Raw genomic sequence first — 19,798 nt, forward strand, 5'->3', positions numbered from 1 at the left:
AACCCCCACTACTGACCACAGCATCCCCAACACCTAACAACCTCCACTACTGATCACAGCATCCCAAACACCTAACAACCTCCACTACTGACCACAGCATCCCAAACACCTAACAACCTCCACTACTGACCACAGCATCCCAAACACCTAACAACCTCCACTACTGACCACAGCATCCCAAACACCTAACAACCTCCACGACTGACCACAGCATCCCAAACACCTAACAACCTCCACTACTGACCACATCATCCCCAACACCTAACAACCTCCACTACTGACCACAGCATCCCCAACACCTAACAACCTCCACTACTGACCACAGCATCCCAAACACCTAACAACCTCGACTACTGACCACAGCATCCCCAACACCTAACAACCTCCACTACTGACCACAGCATCCCCAACACCTAACAACCTCCACTACTGATCACAGCATCCCAAACACCTAACAACCTCCACTACTGACCACAGCATCCCAAACACCTAACAACCTCCACTACTGACCACATCATCCCAAACACCTAACAACCTCCACTACTGACCACAGCATCCCAAACACCTAACAACCTCCACTACTGACCACAGCATCCCAAACACCTAACAACCTCCACGACTGACCACAGCATCCCAAACACCTAACAACCTCCACTACTGACCACAGCATCCCAAACACCTAACAACCTCCACTACTGACCACAGCATCCCCAACACCTAACAACCTCCACTACTGACCACAACATCCCAAACACCTAACAACCTCCACTACTGACCACAGCATCCCAAACACCTAACAACCTCCACTACTGACCACAGCATCCCCAACACCTAACAACCTCCACTACTGACCACAGCATCCCAAACACCTTACAACCTCCACTACTGACCACAGCATCCCAAACACCTAACAACCTCCACTACTGACCACAGCATCCCAAGCACCTAACAACCTCGACTACTGACCACAGCATCCCAAACACCTAACAACCTCCACTACTGACCACAGCATCCCAAACACCTAACAACCTCCACTACTGACCACAGCATCCCCAACACCTAACAACCTCCACTACTGACCACAGCATCCCAAACACCTAACAACCTCCACTACTGACCACAGCATCCCAAACACCTAACAACCTCCACTACTGACCACAGCATCCCAAGCACCTAACAACCTCCACTACTGACCACAGCATCCCAAACACCTAACAACCTCCACTACTGACCACAGCATCCCAAACACCTAACAACCTCCACTACTGACCACAGCATCCCAAACACCTAACAACCTCCACTACTGACCACAGCATCCCAAACACCTAACAATCTCCACTACTGACCACAGCATCCCAAACACCTAACAACCTCCACTACTGACCACAGCATCCCAAACACCTAACAACCTCCACTACTGACCACAGCATCCCCAACACCTAACAACCTCCACTACTGACCACAGCATCTCCAACACCTAACAACCTCCACTACTGACCACAGCATCCCCAACACCTAACAACCTCCACTACTGACCACAGCATCCCAAACACCTAACAACCTCCACTACTGACCACAGCATCCCCAACACCTAACAACCTCCACTACTGATCACAGCATCCCACTTTCCCAGCATCCCAATGACTTGCCTAGTTAAATAAAGGTTAAATAAATAAATAAATACATAAAATACTGACCACAGCATCCCAAACATCTAACAACCTCCACTACTGACCACAGCATCCCAAACATCTAACAACCTCCACTACTGACCACAGCATCCCAAACATCTAACAACCCCCACTACTGACCACAGCATCCCAAACATCTAACAACCCCCACTACTGACCACAGCATCCCAAACATCTAACAACCTCCACTACTGACCACAGCATCCCAAACATCTAACAACCCCCACTACTGATCACAGCATCCCAAACATCTAACAACCTCCACTACTGACCACAGCATCCCAAACATCTAACAACCTCCACTACTGACCACAGCATCCCAAACATCTAACAACCTCCACTACTGACCACAGCATCCCAAACATCTAACAACCTCCACTACTGACCACAGCATCCCAAACATCTAACAACCTCCACTACTGACCACAGCATCCCAAACATCTAACAACCTCCACTACTGACCACAGCATCCCAAACATCTAACAACCTCCACTACTGACCACAGCATCCCAAACATCTAACAACCCCCACTACTGATCACAGCATCCCAAACATCTAACAACCCCCACTACTGACCACAGCATCCCAAACACATAACACCCACTACTGACCACAGCATCCCAAACATCTAACAACCTCCACTACTGATCACAGCATCCCAAACATCTAACAACCCCCACTACTGACCACAGCATCCCAAACACATAACACCCACTACTGACTACAGCATCCCCAACAGCCAACACCACCCACCTAATACCAGCCCAGTACAATACAGTGTTACCCAACACAAAACATAGAACTTCATCCACCCAACGCACCACATAGAGAAGTGTAATCAGCAGTGCGTCATAACTTACCTGGGATGACAGAGTCGATACAGACAGGGGCATGCCCCCTCAGGGTGAACCCAAAACTCTTCTTCCCTCTGTAAACCCTTACTGTCCTAGGGGGAGCATGGAGGCTGAGGGAACATTACAAAGTGTGTATTATCTTCTGTCAGAACATACATTTGTATACATTTTTACAGTAGAAGTAGTAAAAGATATGGTTGTAACATTATAGTTGTGATATTTCAGGAACTACATTACTACCTTTGTTGTGTACTGATGTTTTATCAATGGGCTTTCAACAGCTTTCAACTGTATTTATCAAGTACTACTGGGTGTTTAGAATAGCCTAGCATTCTCAACAGTAAATAACAATTCTACAGGGATTTCATATTATCATGCCCACATCACGCTGTCTGTTATGTAACTTGAACAATAAAGGAATGTGAATGAGTAAAAAATAAACAGCAGCTAGTGTGTCCAGTAGGAATACCACATAACAGGTATAATTTCCAGCTCAGACAGTGATGCCTCTGTTCCCTGGCTCCCAGAAAGAAGCATTACCATCAAAGACTGGGATGGAGATATCACGGTTGCCATGGAAACTACTCAAGGCAACATCATATGATATAAACAGGAGTTCCATAAAGCAGAAGAAGGAGAGGAGAGGAAACGGGGTAAAATCCATTATTTGATTGTCTTTATGCTTGTTATGTACAACGGGACAGATGAAAACTATTCAAATGGGCTTTTAGAGTACTGTACTGTGCTATACGTACAGAGACACAGAGGGTAGGCTCAGCACTGCAAAGCACTGGGGATAAGAACCTGGTGGGTTAGAAAAGGTGAAGAAAACAGATCTCATCTCTCCCCTCATCTACCATTTGTACTTTATATACATCAGTACCATTCCATAACCCAAGAAGCAGCACAGAAGAGGAGCTAAAAACATGATGTTGATGATTTTATTAACAATCAATCAAGTAACCTATCATCACTGGAGATTTCAATATTGCTCTATTCACTATTCCATATTGACTTGAAACCTACCCCTCAAAAGGAAGTTGGTAGATGATTACACAGGACATATTCCAACATGCTGCTCATTAGGATATAGGCCATGGGGAGGGGAGGGGCTGTTGGTAAAACACGGACTTGAGTCTACTGCAAAGTATATCTGTAAAACTAGAATGGAGTGAGCTACTGTATGGCTTGAGCTGAGCCTGCTGTATGCTACTGACTTTCTGAGTCATAATCTTAATTCCTCCATGTTATTATCGGTTGGACCCTGAAAGATATAATCGTTGTGTGGCGTTATAATATCAGGTGAGTAAACAGACTCAATGGTTAACAGAGACGGTTCCCTAATCAACAGGTGCTTCCAAATCATCTATCAACAAACATCACATTTAAACATTTAGAGAATTACCCAGATATTACCCAGAGGGTTGGAACACTTATTTTTTAAATGTCCTTCAGTAGTAATTTTAAGTCCAATTAATGTCCATTATTTCCAACTCCAACCACACAAACAGCATATTCTAAATCTTCTCTCTCTCAGGTGAGTGGGAGTCATAGCTAAATACACCATACTGTATACTAACCTCTGATTGGCTCCTGATTGATGCACAGGTATGCCGGACATAGACTTCCTGTACCCCCTCTCTCCTCTCTCCTTTCCCCCTCTGTCCTCCCCGGGGTCCCGGGGTACTGAGCTGGCCCGTTTGGAGCCGTAGTGGCGATCGGGGTGGTCCTCGCTGCGGCTACGTCTCAGACGGCCCTGTGGGCCCGGCTCGCTGATGCTCTTACTGCGACAGATCCTCTGGATCAGGCTCTGGGAAACGGCCTCGTCAAACCGCTGCCGGTGCTTCTTGGGGATGAAGATCCTGGTGAACATGGTGAGAGAGGGACCAGCATGTAAAGAGGAAGAGAAAGTAGGGGGAGGGTGGAGAGGTGGATGGGTGGAGTTCCCCCTGGATCCAAGGGGCTACCACCAGGTAGACCTCAGCAGTCACCCTTCAACAGTCTGTCACCTCTGCCCAGAGGAATCAGAGATGATGAAGAGAGAGATTATGTAGATCTCCGGAGATCTCCGGGAATCAGAAGGTATTACTAGATACCTCAGTAGTCTGATCAACTCTGGTGCCAAAAAACCACACCACTCATACCAAAGCCCTGATCTGAGATTCAGAGGAAAAAGTCAGAGCTAGAACTAAGAAACAAGCATCCAGGTTGGAGAAGAAAATTCACGCAGCTGAATACATATCACTGTTGACTTGGTGAAAGAGAATCATCATAAAACATACTTAGAAATCTATAGATTGACGAGAAACAAAACAAACGCACTTCTTCTAAAAAGTCGCTACGTTTCCATTTAGTCGCTGTAGTCCATGGATAAAGAAGAGAAGTGAAGGTTGGATAGCGAGAAAGAGGGAGAGAGATGTCTATAGAGCCAGTCAGTGAGGCAGCCCTCTGTGCAGTGGCGTCATTTGCTACAGTGTGGATTCACTCTGCTGCAGCTTGAGATACCAACACAGCGACAGCAAAGGTGTGGGAGTCAGCAATATATTACTCTATCACTTTTCTCTCCCTTTCTCCCTCTCTTGTTCTCTCTCTTGCTGTCATCTCTCTATCTATCTGCCTGCCTGCCTATCTATCTAAGGAGCAGAACAATAGCTTTTCTGAGCATCTCTAGGAACTGTGGGATTCTCAGAGGGAGAATGATATGAGGTGAAGGATTATCATCTTCTCATCATGTAGACAATCACACTGATCAAAGCCATCGTCTTGTCTGTCTTTAATAACGTAACCAAGAGAACAGCGGTATGGTGTTATTTAATCAGATAACTAATTATTTGCTAATTGAAGATATAAAACATACGGTTCATTACAGCAATTGTGACACAGATGTAAAAGCAACAGCTGATGATGAAAACAACACACACACACACACCACACGCGCACACACACACAGAGGGCAGCGGACCACTGGTTTAAACAGGAACGGTGTGTATGCATTAGCAAATTAGAACTGATGAACAACATTGCATTAATACAGATGGAATTGTTTATGGGAATTAAAACACATGCTCCCAATGAACACATCATCCAATACAGATCATGTGAGTACATACAGTATAAATGTAACGAGTGTGCTGAGAGTCGGGAAGCAAGTTCAGGGAGTGAGTGTTTTCATAAATAAACACAACAATAAACACGAAACACACCGACATGAAACAGAGTCAATGACACCCGAGGAAAGAACCAAAGGAGAGTGACAGCTATAGGGAAGAGAATCGAGAAGCAGAAACGTGTAAAAATGAACTAGCAAATTATGCAAATTCAAACAAGTTGGACAGCTAAATCAAGCAAATTGGACACAGAGACAATAAGGATTCTAGCCACCATTGGGGAATGTTCTGCTAATTAGCTAGGATTCTTCCACAGTGCTCCTGAGTTATCCAGACACATGGAGACCTATCTGGAACCCGTGTAGAACCTGCTGTTCCACGGAAAGCGATTTGTGGACACTCATTACTGTTGTGATGTACTTATGCAGCATCGTTTAGCTTGGTCTCTCACCAACCCACAGAGTCGCTTTCTCTCTACTAGCTTTTCTACATCTCTAGCCACATTATTATCTGGCATCCTTGTGTCCTTCAGTGGTATTTCTAAGAAAACCTTATCTGCCACCACAACTACAATTGAGCCTTCACTGCTCAATACAAGATTTGATTTTTTTCAAACAGCCGCCTCATCATAAAAGTTGTCTAAACTGTCTTATCTTTGGAACTAATTGAGTTTTCAGCCAATGTGACCTCATTTGCAGCAGAGTTGAGTGGTGCTCTATAATTATCTAAGACGGTGGAGGGAGGATGGATGTCTCCAAAGGGAGAAATGACAAATAGAAATCTAACTGGGAGACCTCATTTAATTTCCATTCCAGATGTGAGAGACTGTACTGTCGCTATTTATTACTTTGCTTTGCCACACTGTCCATTGCCAGGCACTAAATGACCGGTGGACATTAAAGATTGAGGGGAGGGATTTAGGAGATAATTATGTGGTTTGAAGACCAGTTATTAGGGTCACTATGTCGTTGGTCAGTGGCCATCAGACCCAGATGTCTTCCACCATTAGGAAGCTTTTTAAGGCCAATAAAGCATTGACCAGTAATGGTGGTGATTACGCAGCTGAAACCTCCTTTATTTCTCTAATACACCTATCAAATACACTCCAAACTGTCTGGAAATGGAGCGTTGCAGTAGGAGAGCAATGTGATAATGACCTATGAGGGAAGATCAATGGTTGAGATTGGATGTAAATTGTAAAGTGATTTGCTAGATGGAGTAATGCTGTAATTTACTGTACATGTGTGAGGAGGCTTTTGTAGTTACAGTACATTACACTTCTATGGTATGCACCACCACATTAAAGAAGACTCTTTTTGTCGACATTAGTTTAGCTTCCTTAAACACAATCATTATGGCAGCAATAACTCCTATACCAATACATCAAACATGGCAGGATCAATAAATCAAATGATCAATAGCACCTTAAGTTCAGTCATTTTTAGGGTAACGTTTTCACAGACTACAATTACATAATAGTCTGGAGCTTCCATAATCCAGTTTTAGCTATAGAAAAAACAACACAAGAGATTAGATACAAAAAAAGCCCCATCACTTATCATGATGAGTTCTAGGTTATTGCGTATTCTAGGAATCGCTAGAGACAAAAAGTATGATTCATATAATCTAGTAGAAAATCCTTGGAATGTTTCATGTTGTCTCACTCAAGTGACGAGAGTCAATACGCAAGCAAGAAAGTGTACAGTTAACACTGAATTCAATTCTGCAAAAAAGCAATTCAGACCACTGCATTAAATCATTGCACAACAATAAATAGTAGAAAACACTCAAACAAGTCTCTGAAAAAGAGCATGGGCTGCCAGCCAACACACACTACAGGTACAGTACTGTAGCAGGATAATTATCTGCCCACCTACAGCAAGTCGGACACACAACACTGTGGTGTCTCTACCTGTACTGAAACAGATGTGTGCATTCAGCAGTACACCACTGCAAAACAAATGCAAGTACCACAGCCCAAAACACCCAACAATAAAACCAGTACTCACCCCAAACAGCTCATTACTGTCAGTAGTCTGTCATATTTCAGAATCAGAAGGAACGTTATGAGGATTGTACAATAGTAAATGTGAGTAAGTGCATAGGTTCACAAATGGTATGTTGAAGTCTTAATGCAGTATAATGGTATGGGACAAAATCAGCATGGTGCATCCAAGAACCATCGCCAGGGAGAAGGGAGAACGGTCACCAACCACAGACGAGCAAGAGCTTAAAGCACAATAATTAAGATAAAAATCCATCATAGAAAATCCACACAGAGAGGGTGGGGGGGGGTTAGCGAAAAAAAAGAGAGCGAGCGCAAGAGCGAGAGAGAGAGAAAGAAAGAGGAGGAGAGGAGGGAGAGAGTCCAATTCAGTGGAATAAAACAAACACATTTTCCTGGTTCTGTTAAATGCCACTCAGTCTATATTTAGAGAATAAAGAAGGAAAGAAGTGTCGCTGTCCTCTGGGGATCAGGAATCACTGTCTTATTGAACAAAATCGCTTTGCATTTGAATATTAAATTATTCATACACAACCGTATAACCTTAGATAGTACAGGATCTTACAGTATAACAATTTCTATAATGAGTGTCTAATCATATCACTAAGACTTTTCTCTGGTCTGGTCATGTGTTCAGGAAAAACTCAGGACCCAAATTGTTAGGCATCCCTACCTACCTGATATAGCATATTAATGGTACCCAAAGGATGTGACTTTATATTGCACTGACCCTACGCACACTCACCAGACTATATATACACACCATATACATACTCACTCTCGCACACTGCATTGACACTCCCACACAAAACCCACACACATTCACATGCACTACCTATGCATACACAAACCTAACACACACACGCATACCGACATAACGCACACACGCATTACGACACGTCACACACACACATACATTCTCAATACGCAAACTTTATTTTACTTCTATTAATATCTATCCTGATGCCTAGTCACTTTACTCTGCCTTCATGTACATACGTTCAAAAGTTCAGATCACTTAGAAATGTCCTTGTTTTTTAAAGAAAAGCACATTTTTTGTCCATTCAAATTACATCAAATTGATCAGAAATACAGTGTAGACATTGTTAATGTTGTAAATGACTATTGTAACTGGAATCGGCAGATATTTTATGGGATATCTACATAGGCGTACAGAGGCCCATTATCAGCAACCATCACTCCTGTGTTCCAATGGCACGTTATGTTAGCTAATCCAAGTTTATCATTTTAAAAGGTTAATTGATCATTAGAAAACCCTTTTGCAATTATGTTAGCACAGCTGAAAACTGTTGTTCTGATTAAAGAAGCAATAAAACTAGTTGAGCATCTGGAGCATCAGCATTTATGGGTTCGATTACAGGCTCAAAATGGCCAGAAATAAAGAACTTTCTTCTGAAACTCGTCAGTCTATTCTTGCTCTGAGAAATGAAGGCTATTCCATGCGAGAAACTGAAGATCTCGTACGACGCTGTGTACTACTCCCTTCACAGAACAGCGCAAACTGGCTCTAACCAGAATAGAAAGAGGAGTGGGAGGCCCCGGTGCACAACTGAGCAAGAGGACAAGTACATTAAAGTGTCTAGTTTGAGAAACAGATGCCTCACAAGTCCTGAACTTGCAGCTTCATTAAACAGTACCCACAAAACACCCGTCTCAACGTCAACAGTGAAGAGGCAACTCCGGGATGCTGGCCTTCTAGGCAGAGTTGCAAAGAAAAAGCCATATCTCAGACTGGCCAATAAAAAGAAAAGATTAAGATGGGGGAAAAAACACAGACACGGGACAGAGTTTGAGGTGTTTGGATCACAAAGACATTCGTGAGATGCTGGAGGAGTGCTTCATTCAATCTGTCAAGCATGGTGGAGGCAATGTGATGGTCTGGGGGTTCTTTGGTGGTGGTAAAGTGGGAGATTTGTACAGGGTAAAATGGATCTTGAAGAAGGAAGGCTATCACTCCATTTTGCAACGCCATGCCAAACCCTGTGGACGGCGCTTAATTGGAGCCAAGTTCCTCCTATAACAAGACAATGACCCAAAGCACAGCTCCAAACTATGTAAGAACTATTTAGGGAAGAAGCAGTCAGATGGTATTCTGTCTATAATGGAGTGGCCAGCACAGTCACCGGATCTCAACCCTATTAAGCTGTTGTGGGAGCAGCTTGACCGTAAGAAGTGCCCATCAAACCAATCCAACTTGTGGGTAGTGCTTCAGGAAGCATGGGGTGAAATCTCTTCAGATTACCTCAACAAATGGACAACTAGAATGCCAAAGATCTGCAAGGCTGTAATTGCTGCAAATGGAGGATTCTTTGACGAAAGCAAAGTTTGAATGACACAATTGTTATTTATATTACAAATCTTTATTTATAACCTTGTCAACATCTTGACTATATTTCCTATTCATTTTGCAACTCATTTCATGTATGAGTTCATGGAAAAAAGTGACCCCAAACTTTTGAAGGGTAGTGTATCTACCTCAAATAGCTCATACCTCTGCACAGTGATCTGGTACTGGCTCCATTCTTGTGTATTTTAATTTATTCTTCTTGTGTTACTATTTTATTTGTATTTTTATGATGATTTTTAAACTCTGCATTGTTGGGAAGGGCTCGTAAACAAGTATTTCACGGTAAAGACTGTACCGGTAAGTGACATTGAGATACAATACCCACAATCCACCACATCCACATTGTTTACCTCTGTGTCGTTGCCTCCCTCTAGTAAATACAAGTTAAGGTCAGATAATCAAAGATATGGTCTGGTAAGACCCCAGCCGGATGACCACATGGTCCAAATTCCCTCAGATGGATTCCTCATACCAACTAATCAGATTAACGACTTAGAAACCGACAGTGTCATCTCACATTAAATATGCCCATCCCCCTCTCTAATTTATTCCCTTCATAGAGTATAGAAGTAACAGTAATCTCGACAACTCTAAAGGAAAAAGTGTACTTGGATTAAAAGGGTTTAGTGAGCGTCTTGTTGGTCGTTTTCACACAAGAAAAAACATAAAACAAACGGTTATGCAAATATATCTTCATTAAAATGTCTGACAACATGAGTCTTTAGCCATAGCAGCCAGTATTCTCTGAGTTCAGTTGAGGTCACAAACAAACAAATTTAATTAAAAAAGGCAGAGACAGTGATGAATCCAATTGGCAGATCCTTGAGCTGATCTCAGACAGGAACAAGGCTGGCAAGATTTGTCGACATCGGGTAGAATTTGAAATGACCACACTAAAACTGGCTTTGCCATTGTTCTGATCATCAATGGCACTCAACTCAACCAGTGATTATCGTGAACTGGGCACAAATGGCTGGGCACAAATGTGTCAGGTGTGAGATGATTTCCACACAATCACAAGATGAAGACAAGGTGGAACTGGAAAATGCACCACCATCATGCATCTTAGGGAAGAGATCCTCTGGCTGTTAGCTTGGCTGTTAGCTTGGCTGCGAGAAAAGGAAAAACTACTTTCTAAGTACACTGACCTTGCTGTAACCCAGGAAAAGTGAATCTCAGTCTTAAATGGCATATATAACAAGTCAATTAGAAGTTTTCTAACTGGATCACTAATAATCAGAATAATGAGAGAGTGCTCTTCTTGACCATTGATGGCCTGATAAATCCTACCCCCGCAAACCTATGTGAACATTTCTCCACATCTAAATGTGATGAGTTTGCGGCATATTTCAGAGATAAGATAACCAACATTATGTGGGTATCAGTCAAGCAAGACCTGATGAGAAGTTCGATATGTGTCCTAGCCTACCACGCAAAGTTAATATGGATTTATTTTCCCTGGTTGACATGCTCAGGAAAGTGATATCACAACTTAAGCCTTCTACCTGCCTTCTGGATCCTATCCCCACCACCTTCTTCAAACCAGTTTTTAGTTGCATATCTGAAGAAGTGCAAGCTATTGTTAATCACTCCCTGTTCACACGCACTTTCTCTACTGCACTAAAAACTGCAATGGTGAAACCCCTTCTGAAGAAAAGTAATCTAGATTCTTCAGCTCTTTAGCAATTTCGACCAATCTCCAACCTTCCATTTCTGGAGAAATTGGTTTTCAAACAGCAAAATACGTTTTTAAGTGCCAACTATATTTTTGAAGAAATCCAATCTGGTTGTTGTGCCCACCACAGCACAGAGATCGCCTTAGTTAAAGTAATAAATGACCTTAGAGCTAACACAGATGCCAAACAGCTCTCTGTCCTTGTACTATTGGATTTAAGTGCTGCATTCATCACTGTTGACCATGATGTCCTTCTGGACAGACTGGAGAGGTTGGTTGGCCTCTCCGTTCCAGTTAAAAATGTTGTTATGTTACTGTCTTATTCTAAAATGTATTAAATTATTTGTTTTCCTCATAAATCTACACAATACGCTATAATGACGAAGCAAAAACAAGTTTTTAGAAGTGTTTGCTCATTTATTTAAAAAAAACAGAAATACCTTATTTACTTAAATATTTAGAAACTTTGCTATGGGACCCGAAATTGAGATCAGGTGCATCCTATTTCCATTAATCATCCTTGGGATGTTTCTACAACTTGATTGGAGTCCACTTGTGGTACATTCAATTGACATGATTTAGAAAGCCACATACCTGTCTATATAAGGTCCCACAGTTGGCAGTGCATGTCAGAGCAAAACCAAGCCAAGAGGTCGAAGGAATTGTCCAAAGAGCTCAGAGACAGGATTGTGTCGAGGCACAGATCTGGGGAAGGGTACAAAAACATTTCTGCAGCCTTGAAGGTCCCCAAGAACATAGTGGCCTCCATAATTCTTAAATGGAAGAAGTCTGGAACCACCAAGACGCTTCCTAAAGCTGGTCGCTCGTCCAAACTGAGCAATCGGGGGAGAAGGACCTTGGTCAGGGAGGTGACCAAGAACTTGATGGTCACTCTGACAGAGCTCCAGAGTTCCACTGTGGAGATGCGAGAACCTTCCAGAAGGACAACCATCTCTGCAGCACTCCACCAATCAGGCCTTTATGGTAGAGTGGCCAGACACATTACAGCCCACTTGGAGTTTGCTAAAAGGCACCTAAAAAAAAAGGCACTCTCAGACCATGATAAACCAGATTCTCTGGTCTGATGAAACCAAGATTGAACTTTTTTGCCTGAATGCGAAGCGTAACGTCAGGAGTAAACCTGGTACCATCCCTACGGTGAAGCATGGGGGTGACAGCATCATGCTATGGGGGTGTTTTTCAGCAGCAGGGACTGGGAGACTAAGATTGAGGGAAAAATGAACTGAGAAAAGTACAGAGAGATCCTTGATGAAACCTGCTCCAGAGCGCTCAGGACCTAAGACTGGGGTGAAGGTTCACCTCCCAACAGGACAACGACCCTAAGCACACAACCAAGACAGTGCAGGAGTGGCTTCTGGACAAGTCTCTGAATGTCCTTGAGTGGCCCAGCCAGAGGTCAGGCTTGAACTCGATCGAACATCTCTGGAAAGACCGGAAAATAGCAGTGCAGCGACACTCCCCATTCAACCTGACAGAGCTTGAGAGGATCTGCAGAGAAGAATGGGAGAAACTCCCCAAATACAGGTGTGCCAAGTTTGTAGCGTCATACCCAATAAGACTTGAGGCTATAATTGCTACCAAAGGTGCTTCAACAAAGTACTGAGTTAAGGGTCTGAATACTTATGTAAATGTGATATCAGTTTTCCATTTTTTAAACATTTGCAAAAATTTCTAAAAACTTGGTTTTGCTTTGTCATTATGGGATATTGTGTGTAGATTGATGAGGGAGAAAAACTATTCAATCGATTTTAGAATAATGTAACAAAAAAGAAAAAGTGTAACGTAACAAAAGGTGGAATAAGTCAAGGGGTCTGATTTTAGCTGGTATTTGTGATTTAAATACTTGGATGGCTCACAACTTCCTCCAGCTAAATCAAGACAAGACCAAGGTACTTCTTGTTGGTGTCAAAGCACAGAGAGAGAATCTGGCCTCACATTTTAATTCACAGGCAATAAAGATAAAACACTAGGTGTCATTTTAGATTCTGAACTTAATTTCGATTCAAGACAAGACCAAGGTACCGGTGTCGTGTGCTCTCCGTCTGGTCTTAGAGCCCTGTCTGCAGCAGATGGGGTCTTGTGATAACGTTCACAATGCTTGACACTAAGCAAGCTCACCGTAATCCCTCCACCAGCAAAATGAGCAATTGGAAAAGCCTGTTTACACACCCATCGCAAAATAATCCCCATAGATTACCATTACTTTTCATTGGGACTCCGAAATTGGGATTTTAGGAGGCTGCATCCCACCTGGGTTGTACTAGGATGTCTATATATCAAAATGGGAAGGTTTGAATGTATCTCTGTGGGCATAATCTGAGTCAAATTCAGCAGGGAGTACAGGTGGTAGGCTACCTCCTCTTTCTCAAGAGCCTAATACTGAACACAACTACAGATTAAGTCTACAGTATGTATCTTTATTTACATTCTATGGATGATACCATTGGGAGCAGAGACTCAAGGGTAGGTACCTGATGTGGCCGATGAGCGTCTGCTGCTCGTCAGTGGTGAGGATGTCTGGGAGGACAGAGGCCAGCCAATCAACCTTCTTCTCCGCAGCATACTGCTTCAGCACCGCAAACAACTTCTCCTTCACCTCAGGCTCCTCCCCCAAAATCTGGTCAATCTGAAATATATCAATAACTGTTGTTGAAGGGCCTATATAGTACACAGACTCCCTAAAGAAAGATGGTATACCTTCACAAAAAAGTATCCAACTAGCTAACTAAGGAAGTAAGCTCAGTAGGCTTGCGTAATGATTTTTTAACAGTAAAGTATTCTCTTTCAAAATGTTGTTTTCTCCGGACATCAATACTCCCTTGAATAGCTCCAACTCATTCAACAGTTAGTTTAATAGAAAGCCTCACCTTCCTGTTGAACTCCAGGGCCTTGTGTTTGCGGTCCGTCCTCATCCCGTCTCCCTCAAGCTGTATCTCATCCATACTCTCACTGCTGCGTATTTTCCGTCTGGGCCCCAGACACAGCACCCCTAGTCTCAGCGTACGCCCCTGGGACGCCTTGATCAGCGCCGCCGCCATCTCGTGGTGCCTCACCGGGATCCTGTTGACCTCCATGACGTAGTCGCCGGCCCGCAGGCCACCTCGTCCTGCCGGAGAGCAGGGGGAACAATCCTCCACCAGGAGGGGGCAGTCTCCCACGATGGTGAAGCCAAAACGACCGTCAGGACCCGGGGTGATGTCCATCTGAGAAGCAGAGATTTAATTCTTATTTAACTTTCACTGTATTATATTAAGATAGAGAGAATTTATTTTCACTAATGAATTGAAAAGTGTGGCTTTGCCGATGAAATTAGCATGGCAAATCCAGGATTGCCCCTACAGTTTCTGAGGTTACATGAGGTATCAGAAATACAGTGAGTCGGGGGCTCCTGAGTGGCGCAGCAGTCTGAGGCACTGCATTATATGCTGTAGTGCTAGACGTGTTACTACGGTCTCGGGTTCATATCCCGGGCTGTGCCACAACCGGCAGTGGTCGGAAGTCCCATAGGACAGCGCACAATTGTCTCAGCATCATCTGGGTTAGGGGAGGGTTTGGCCGGTGAGCCTTTGCTTGGCTCATCGTGCTCTAGCGACTCCTTGTGGCGGGCCGGGTGCCTGCAGGCTGACAACGGGTGCCAGTTGAACGGTGTTTCCTCTGACACATTGGTGCGGCTGGCTTCCGGGTTAAGCTGGCAGGTGTTAAGGAGTGGGGTTAGGTGGGTCATGTTTTGGAGGACGCATGACTCCACCTTCGCCTCTCCCGAGCCCGTTGGGGAGTTGCAGCGATGAGCCAAGATCGAAAGAATTGGGGAGAAAAAGGGGGTAAAATACAACAACGAAAAAAATAAGAAATACAGTGAGTCTGATTTTCAGTAGGCACAAACAGAAATACAGAAAAAGGAACTTAAAATCAATCAGAAGTATCAAACATTGTGCTACAACATAATGGTGCCAGGTGAGTCCCAGTCAGAGCGAGTTCAGACCTGCTGGATGCGAGACACAACTCCGATGCTGGGAGGGATGTTCCTCTGGGTCTGAGCGATGGCGATGACAGCCTGGAATCCCAAAGTGGACACATTCTGGCCCTCGATCTCCAGCACCTGATCACAGAGAGACAGTATAAGGAAGAGACCGAGAAACAGCTTTTCTAGTATGAATCCCTGTTCATACTATTACACTATTATCATAACATCATAGTATAACATACCTGTAGTACAATTAAATGCATGTTTGACAATTGTCTTGCCTTGTTAAATAATGGTTAAATAAAGGATTGAAATAATTACTGATTAGGCCTTTCGGTTTAGCTTAGAATCTAGAATCTCTCTGACCTGGTCACCTGGTTGCAGCCCCGCCAGGTAGGCACTGCTCCCCTCCTCCACAGACAGGATGTAGCTAGGACCACTTCCTCCCATCTGGAAGCCAAACTCCTCTGGCCAGCACTGATTGGACGTCGGCATCGCAATGACTACACGAGAGAAAATAAGAATGACAAAGAGGAGAGGAGCATGAAGAAACACATGGAGTATGATGAGGATCAACTGAAAGATGTTCTGTCGCCTGCGGATTGAGACGAGAATAAGAGAAGCAGTGCGGTGCTCTCAGCCCCTGTCAAACCCTTGGGGTCGCCGACCTCGAACAAAACTCCAAAGGCATCTCAGAGTACTTGACCTTGAGGAGCGGGAAGCACTCTCTTCCAAAGTGAATCCAAGTTCACGGAATCTCTATCTGACGGAAGGCTAGGAAATAATGCCACTCTATTACTTGCATGAGAATGACTCAAGTGTACAAGAAGCAATGTTTTCTATGCAAAAATATCTGCCATAACCAATCACAGAAAACACATTTAAATCTAGGAGTGCAGATTATTGTGCTTTTTGGGGTAATACACTCCAATCACTAATGTTTCATTTTGGAAGATTTACAACATTATATAAACTATAACAGATATACAGCATTAAAACAGGATCAGAATGAATACATGAGTTTGCTTCCAAAAATGTCCCTGGTCACACATACCAAATATAGAATTATACAAATATCTATTCTGTTTGATCATGTGCAACAGATAATCTAACATTAACCCTACAACAGAGACAGTTTCTGTTTGCAACCTCAAAAGCCTTGAAACAGTACAGTCATGTGTTTCAACAAGTCGATAAAAGTCATACAGACAGACTTACAGTCATCCTTAGATGGATAGCGAGGAACGGCAGGCTTGTTCTGGTTCCTGAAAGAGTATCTGCCTTTCTTGTTCTGCAGAAATTTCTTCATCTTGTATCAGACTTGTTCAAACGGCAGGTGGCCTGCATGTGAGCTAGTATCCAACCTGGCTCCCTAACTGTGTCACAAGAATTTAAAAAAAAACTCGGACCACAACAACAACCCCCATTTAAACAAGAGGGGTTGCCAATTAAATATAACTTATATTCAGAGTCATCCACATTGCCACCTCAACACGAGAAAAGGGTGACAGTGCATGGAACACCAGTGGAGACTTGACACAGAGTTGCTCCAGCATCTCCTCTCAGAATGTGCCCTTGCAGTCCTCCAGCCCGTTTGCACAGTGTTAACCATAAAACTGGGACACCCTCGCTCCACTCCGCTCCTTAATAAAACCTCTCTCCAAAAAGGGTATTGTGAGGCCCCATTTTCTTCTATAAATACTCCTCTGTCTCTTTTCCTGCTCTCTCTCACGGCTAGGTACCTCTCCAAGGGACGGAGAATGGCCCAGAATCACTGTGTGTGTGTCGATCGGCGAGGGGTCGATGAGCACACTAATTGGAGCGTCTGCCTGGGCGCGTTAATATGTGTGGTGTGTATTGTAGTGTATGTGTGCTGGTGTATAAGTGTGTGCCACAATGCTCAGTCCCATTGAGAAGGAGCAGGGGCAATTTAAGACTTTGCTCTGGATTAGTGGGATTACAGGCTGAATCTTAAACTCCCCCTCCACCCCCCATCAGGACAGGGACACATGCCCCCCTTCACTAGGGTTAGGGTTGTGGAGATATCCACACAGTGGTACGTATGTATGCCTCTGATCTGGGTTACTTTAAAACATTGCTGCAGCAACCTGTCCCTGGGGTAATTTACAGTGAAATAGAGTATTGGGAAACATAAGGGCAATCAGCAGGCTAGTTAGTTAGTCACATGGCCCTCAGTCAATAGTAATTGAGCACTGCCAGTGAGTTGTGGTATATACAGTATGTCAGTGCATGTGCAGTACATGAATTCAAAACGAAAAAGGTTCATCACCCACACAATCCGGATAATTTAATTACTGATCAGAGGAGGGTGTAAAAATAAACCTACACAAAATAGCAGGGGGTTAATGAGAGGGGTTCATTGTAGAGAGAGACTTTTATTGGAGATGAGGGACTTTATGGAGCACGGCACAGGGCTACTGTGAGAGTAGTTTTCAGTTTTTCTTCTAAATGAAATCAGTAATAACATTGTAATAGCATAGTAATAACAAATGGATGTAGTAACAGTAATAACATTGTAATAGCATAGTAATAACAAATGGATGTAGTAACAGTAATAACATTGTAATAGCATAGTAATAACAAATGGATGTAGTAACAGTAATAACATTGTAATAGCATAGTAATAACAAATGGATGTAGTAACAGTAATAACATTGTAATAGCATAGTAATAACAAATGGATGTAGTAACAGTAATAACATTGTAATAGCATAGTAATAACAAATGGATGTAGTAACAGTAATAACATTGTAATAGCATAGTAATAACAAATGGATGTAGTAACAGTAATAACATTGTAATAGCATAGTAATAACAAATGGATGTAGTAACAGTAATAACACCTGGCCTATAATTGGCCTAAATACTGTACACTAGTATGTATACTAAGACAGCTACGTAAATGACTTATTTTCCAACAGAAAACAGCAGAAGTGCAGAAGTACCCATGTCATATTTAAGTTAAAGAAACAGCACAGCCCTGGTTATACATACAGGGCCAGGTGAATTATTTTCCAGCCATGCTTGTATCTCCAAACTCTCATCTTACACCTCGCTCAAGATGGTCACTTCACATGTATAGAGGAATAAGGAAGAGCAAGTGAGAGCAAGTGACATTATACAGGTCAGTGAGCCTGAAGTAGGTTGACCCACACTGGTCGGTAGGTACCGGACTATTTGTTCATTCAGCAACATTGGCAAGACATTACGTTGTTTAAAGCAGAGACTGACAAGACCAAAACGACAGCAATATTCAATCAAGTCATTTAGATACGGAAACAAATGAATACAACTGCGAGAGTTAATAGCTGCTGAAACCATCATCATGTAACAACAGCCTAAATTGAAGCAGCTGGTGTGGAAGTGAAGAAAATGTGGAGATTCCCAACACAAACAAACTGTGGAGTCTACAACCAACATTATTATTTCAGAAAGAGTAGAATAAGATGCAGTCTTACCTTTCAAGTCCCTGAGAAGATGAAGGAATACACTACAGAGCAAGTGCCTCTAAGTAACACTCCTCTCACTAACAGTAATGTGTAACATGAGAGCAGGGCCTGTTTGAAAATGCAGGCAAAGCCCAGCAACCAGATCCAACAGCTTGTGTCATCATGATGTATTTTGTTTTGTGTGCAACTGAGGAGCAGGTGCACAATATTGAAATGGGGTAAAATGGTGACCATTTCTACTTATTCATGAATTTTCAATGTGTAGTCAATTTGCAAAAAGCTTGAGTTAATGTAAAGTCAAACAAGTCTAACGCATTTTAGTCTAACTGAATTGAATTTAGGAACTTGACTGTAAATGACTAACAACAAACCTTGCCATCATAAGCCGAGAAGCAACACTAAGGTTTTTTGACGTCACACCAGTGCTGTGCTAATCGTCCCGGAGGTTACAGAGCAATGGAAGATGTTCTGAGAAACAAGGGACTTTTTGGTAGCTTGAGTCCTGTGGGTTGTGAATATGGAGGTTGAGAACGGGAGGTGGATAGGTGTCAAATACAAAAATGGAAAACAGTTTTTCAGTAGCTTTGAAGAAAGCGGAAAAGTTGAAGAAACAACAGGGGGAAAACCTGGGACAGGAGAGGAT

General features: G+C 43.0%; 2 protein-coding genes across 2 annotated transcripts in view; both read right to left on the reverse strand.

Annotated features, from left to right (window-relative positions):
- Positions 1–5,038, reverse strand: part of grid2ipb (glutamate receptor, ionotropic, delta 2 (Grid2) interacting protein, b) — a 19,022-nt gene extending 13,984 nt beyond the window's left edge. The window contains 2 exon segments of the mRNA XM_031804587.1: positions 2,552–2,655; positions 4,126–5,038. Coding sequence (XP_031660447.1) covers positions 2,552–2,655; positions 4,126–4,418 — 397 coding nt within the window. The 5' untranslated portion in view covers positions 4,419–5,038.
- A 2,116-nt stretch (positions 5,039–7,154) lies between these two features.
- On the reverse strand, positions 7,155–15,948 carry LOC116357433 (delphilin-like). Its single transcript, XM_031804588.1, has 5 exons — positions 15,928–15,948; positions 15,704–15,820; positions 14,589–14,924; positions 14,193–14,347; positions 7,155–7,158 (listed from the first exon to the last, which is right to left on the reverse strand). The coding sequence occupies exons 1-5, from the start codon at positions 15,946–15,948 to the stop codon at positions 7,155–7,157; spliced, it is 633 nt and encodes a 210-aa protein (XP_031660448.1).
- Positions 15,949–19,798: the final 3,850 nt, after the last annotated feature.

This window comes from Oncorhynchus kisutch, linkage group LG25, assembly GCF_002021735.2.
Source record: "Oncorhynchus kisutch isolate 150728-3 linkage group LG25, Okis_V2, whole genome shotgun sequence".
NCBI lineage: Eukaryota > Metazoa > Chordata > Actinopteri > Salmoniformes > Salmonidae > Oncorhynchus > Oncorhynchus kisutch.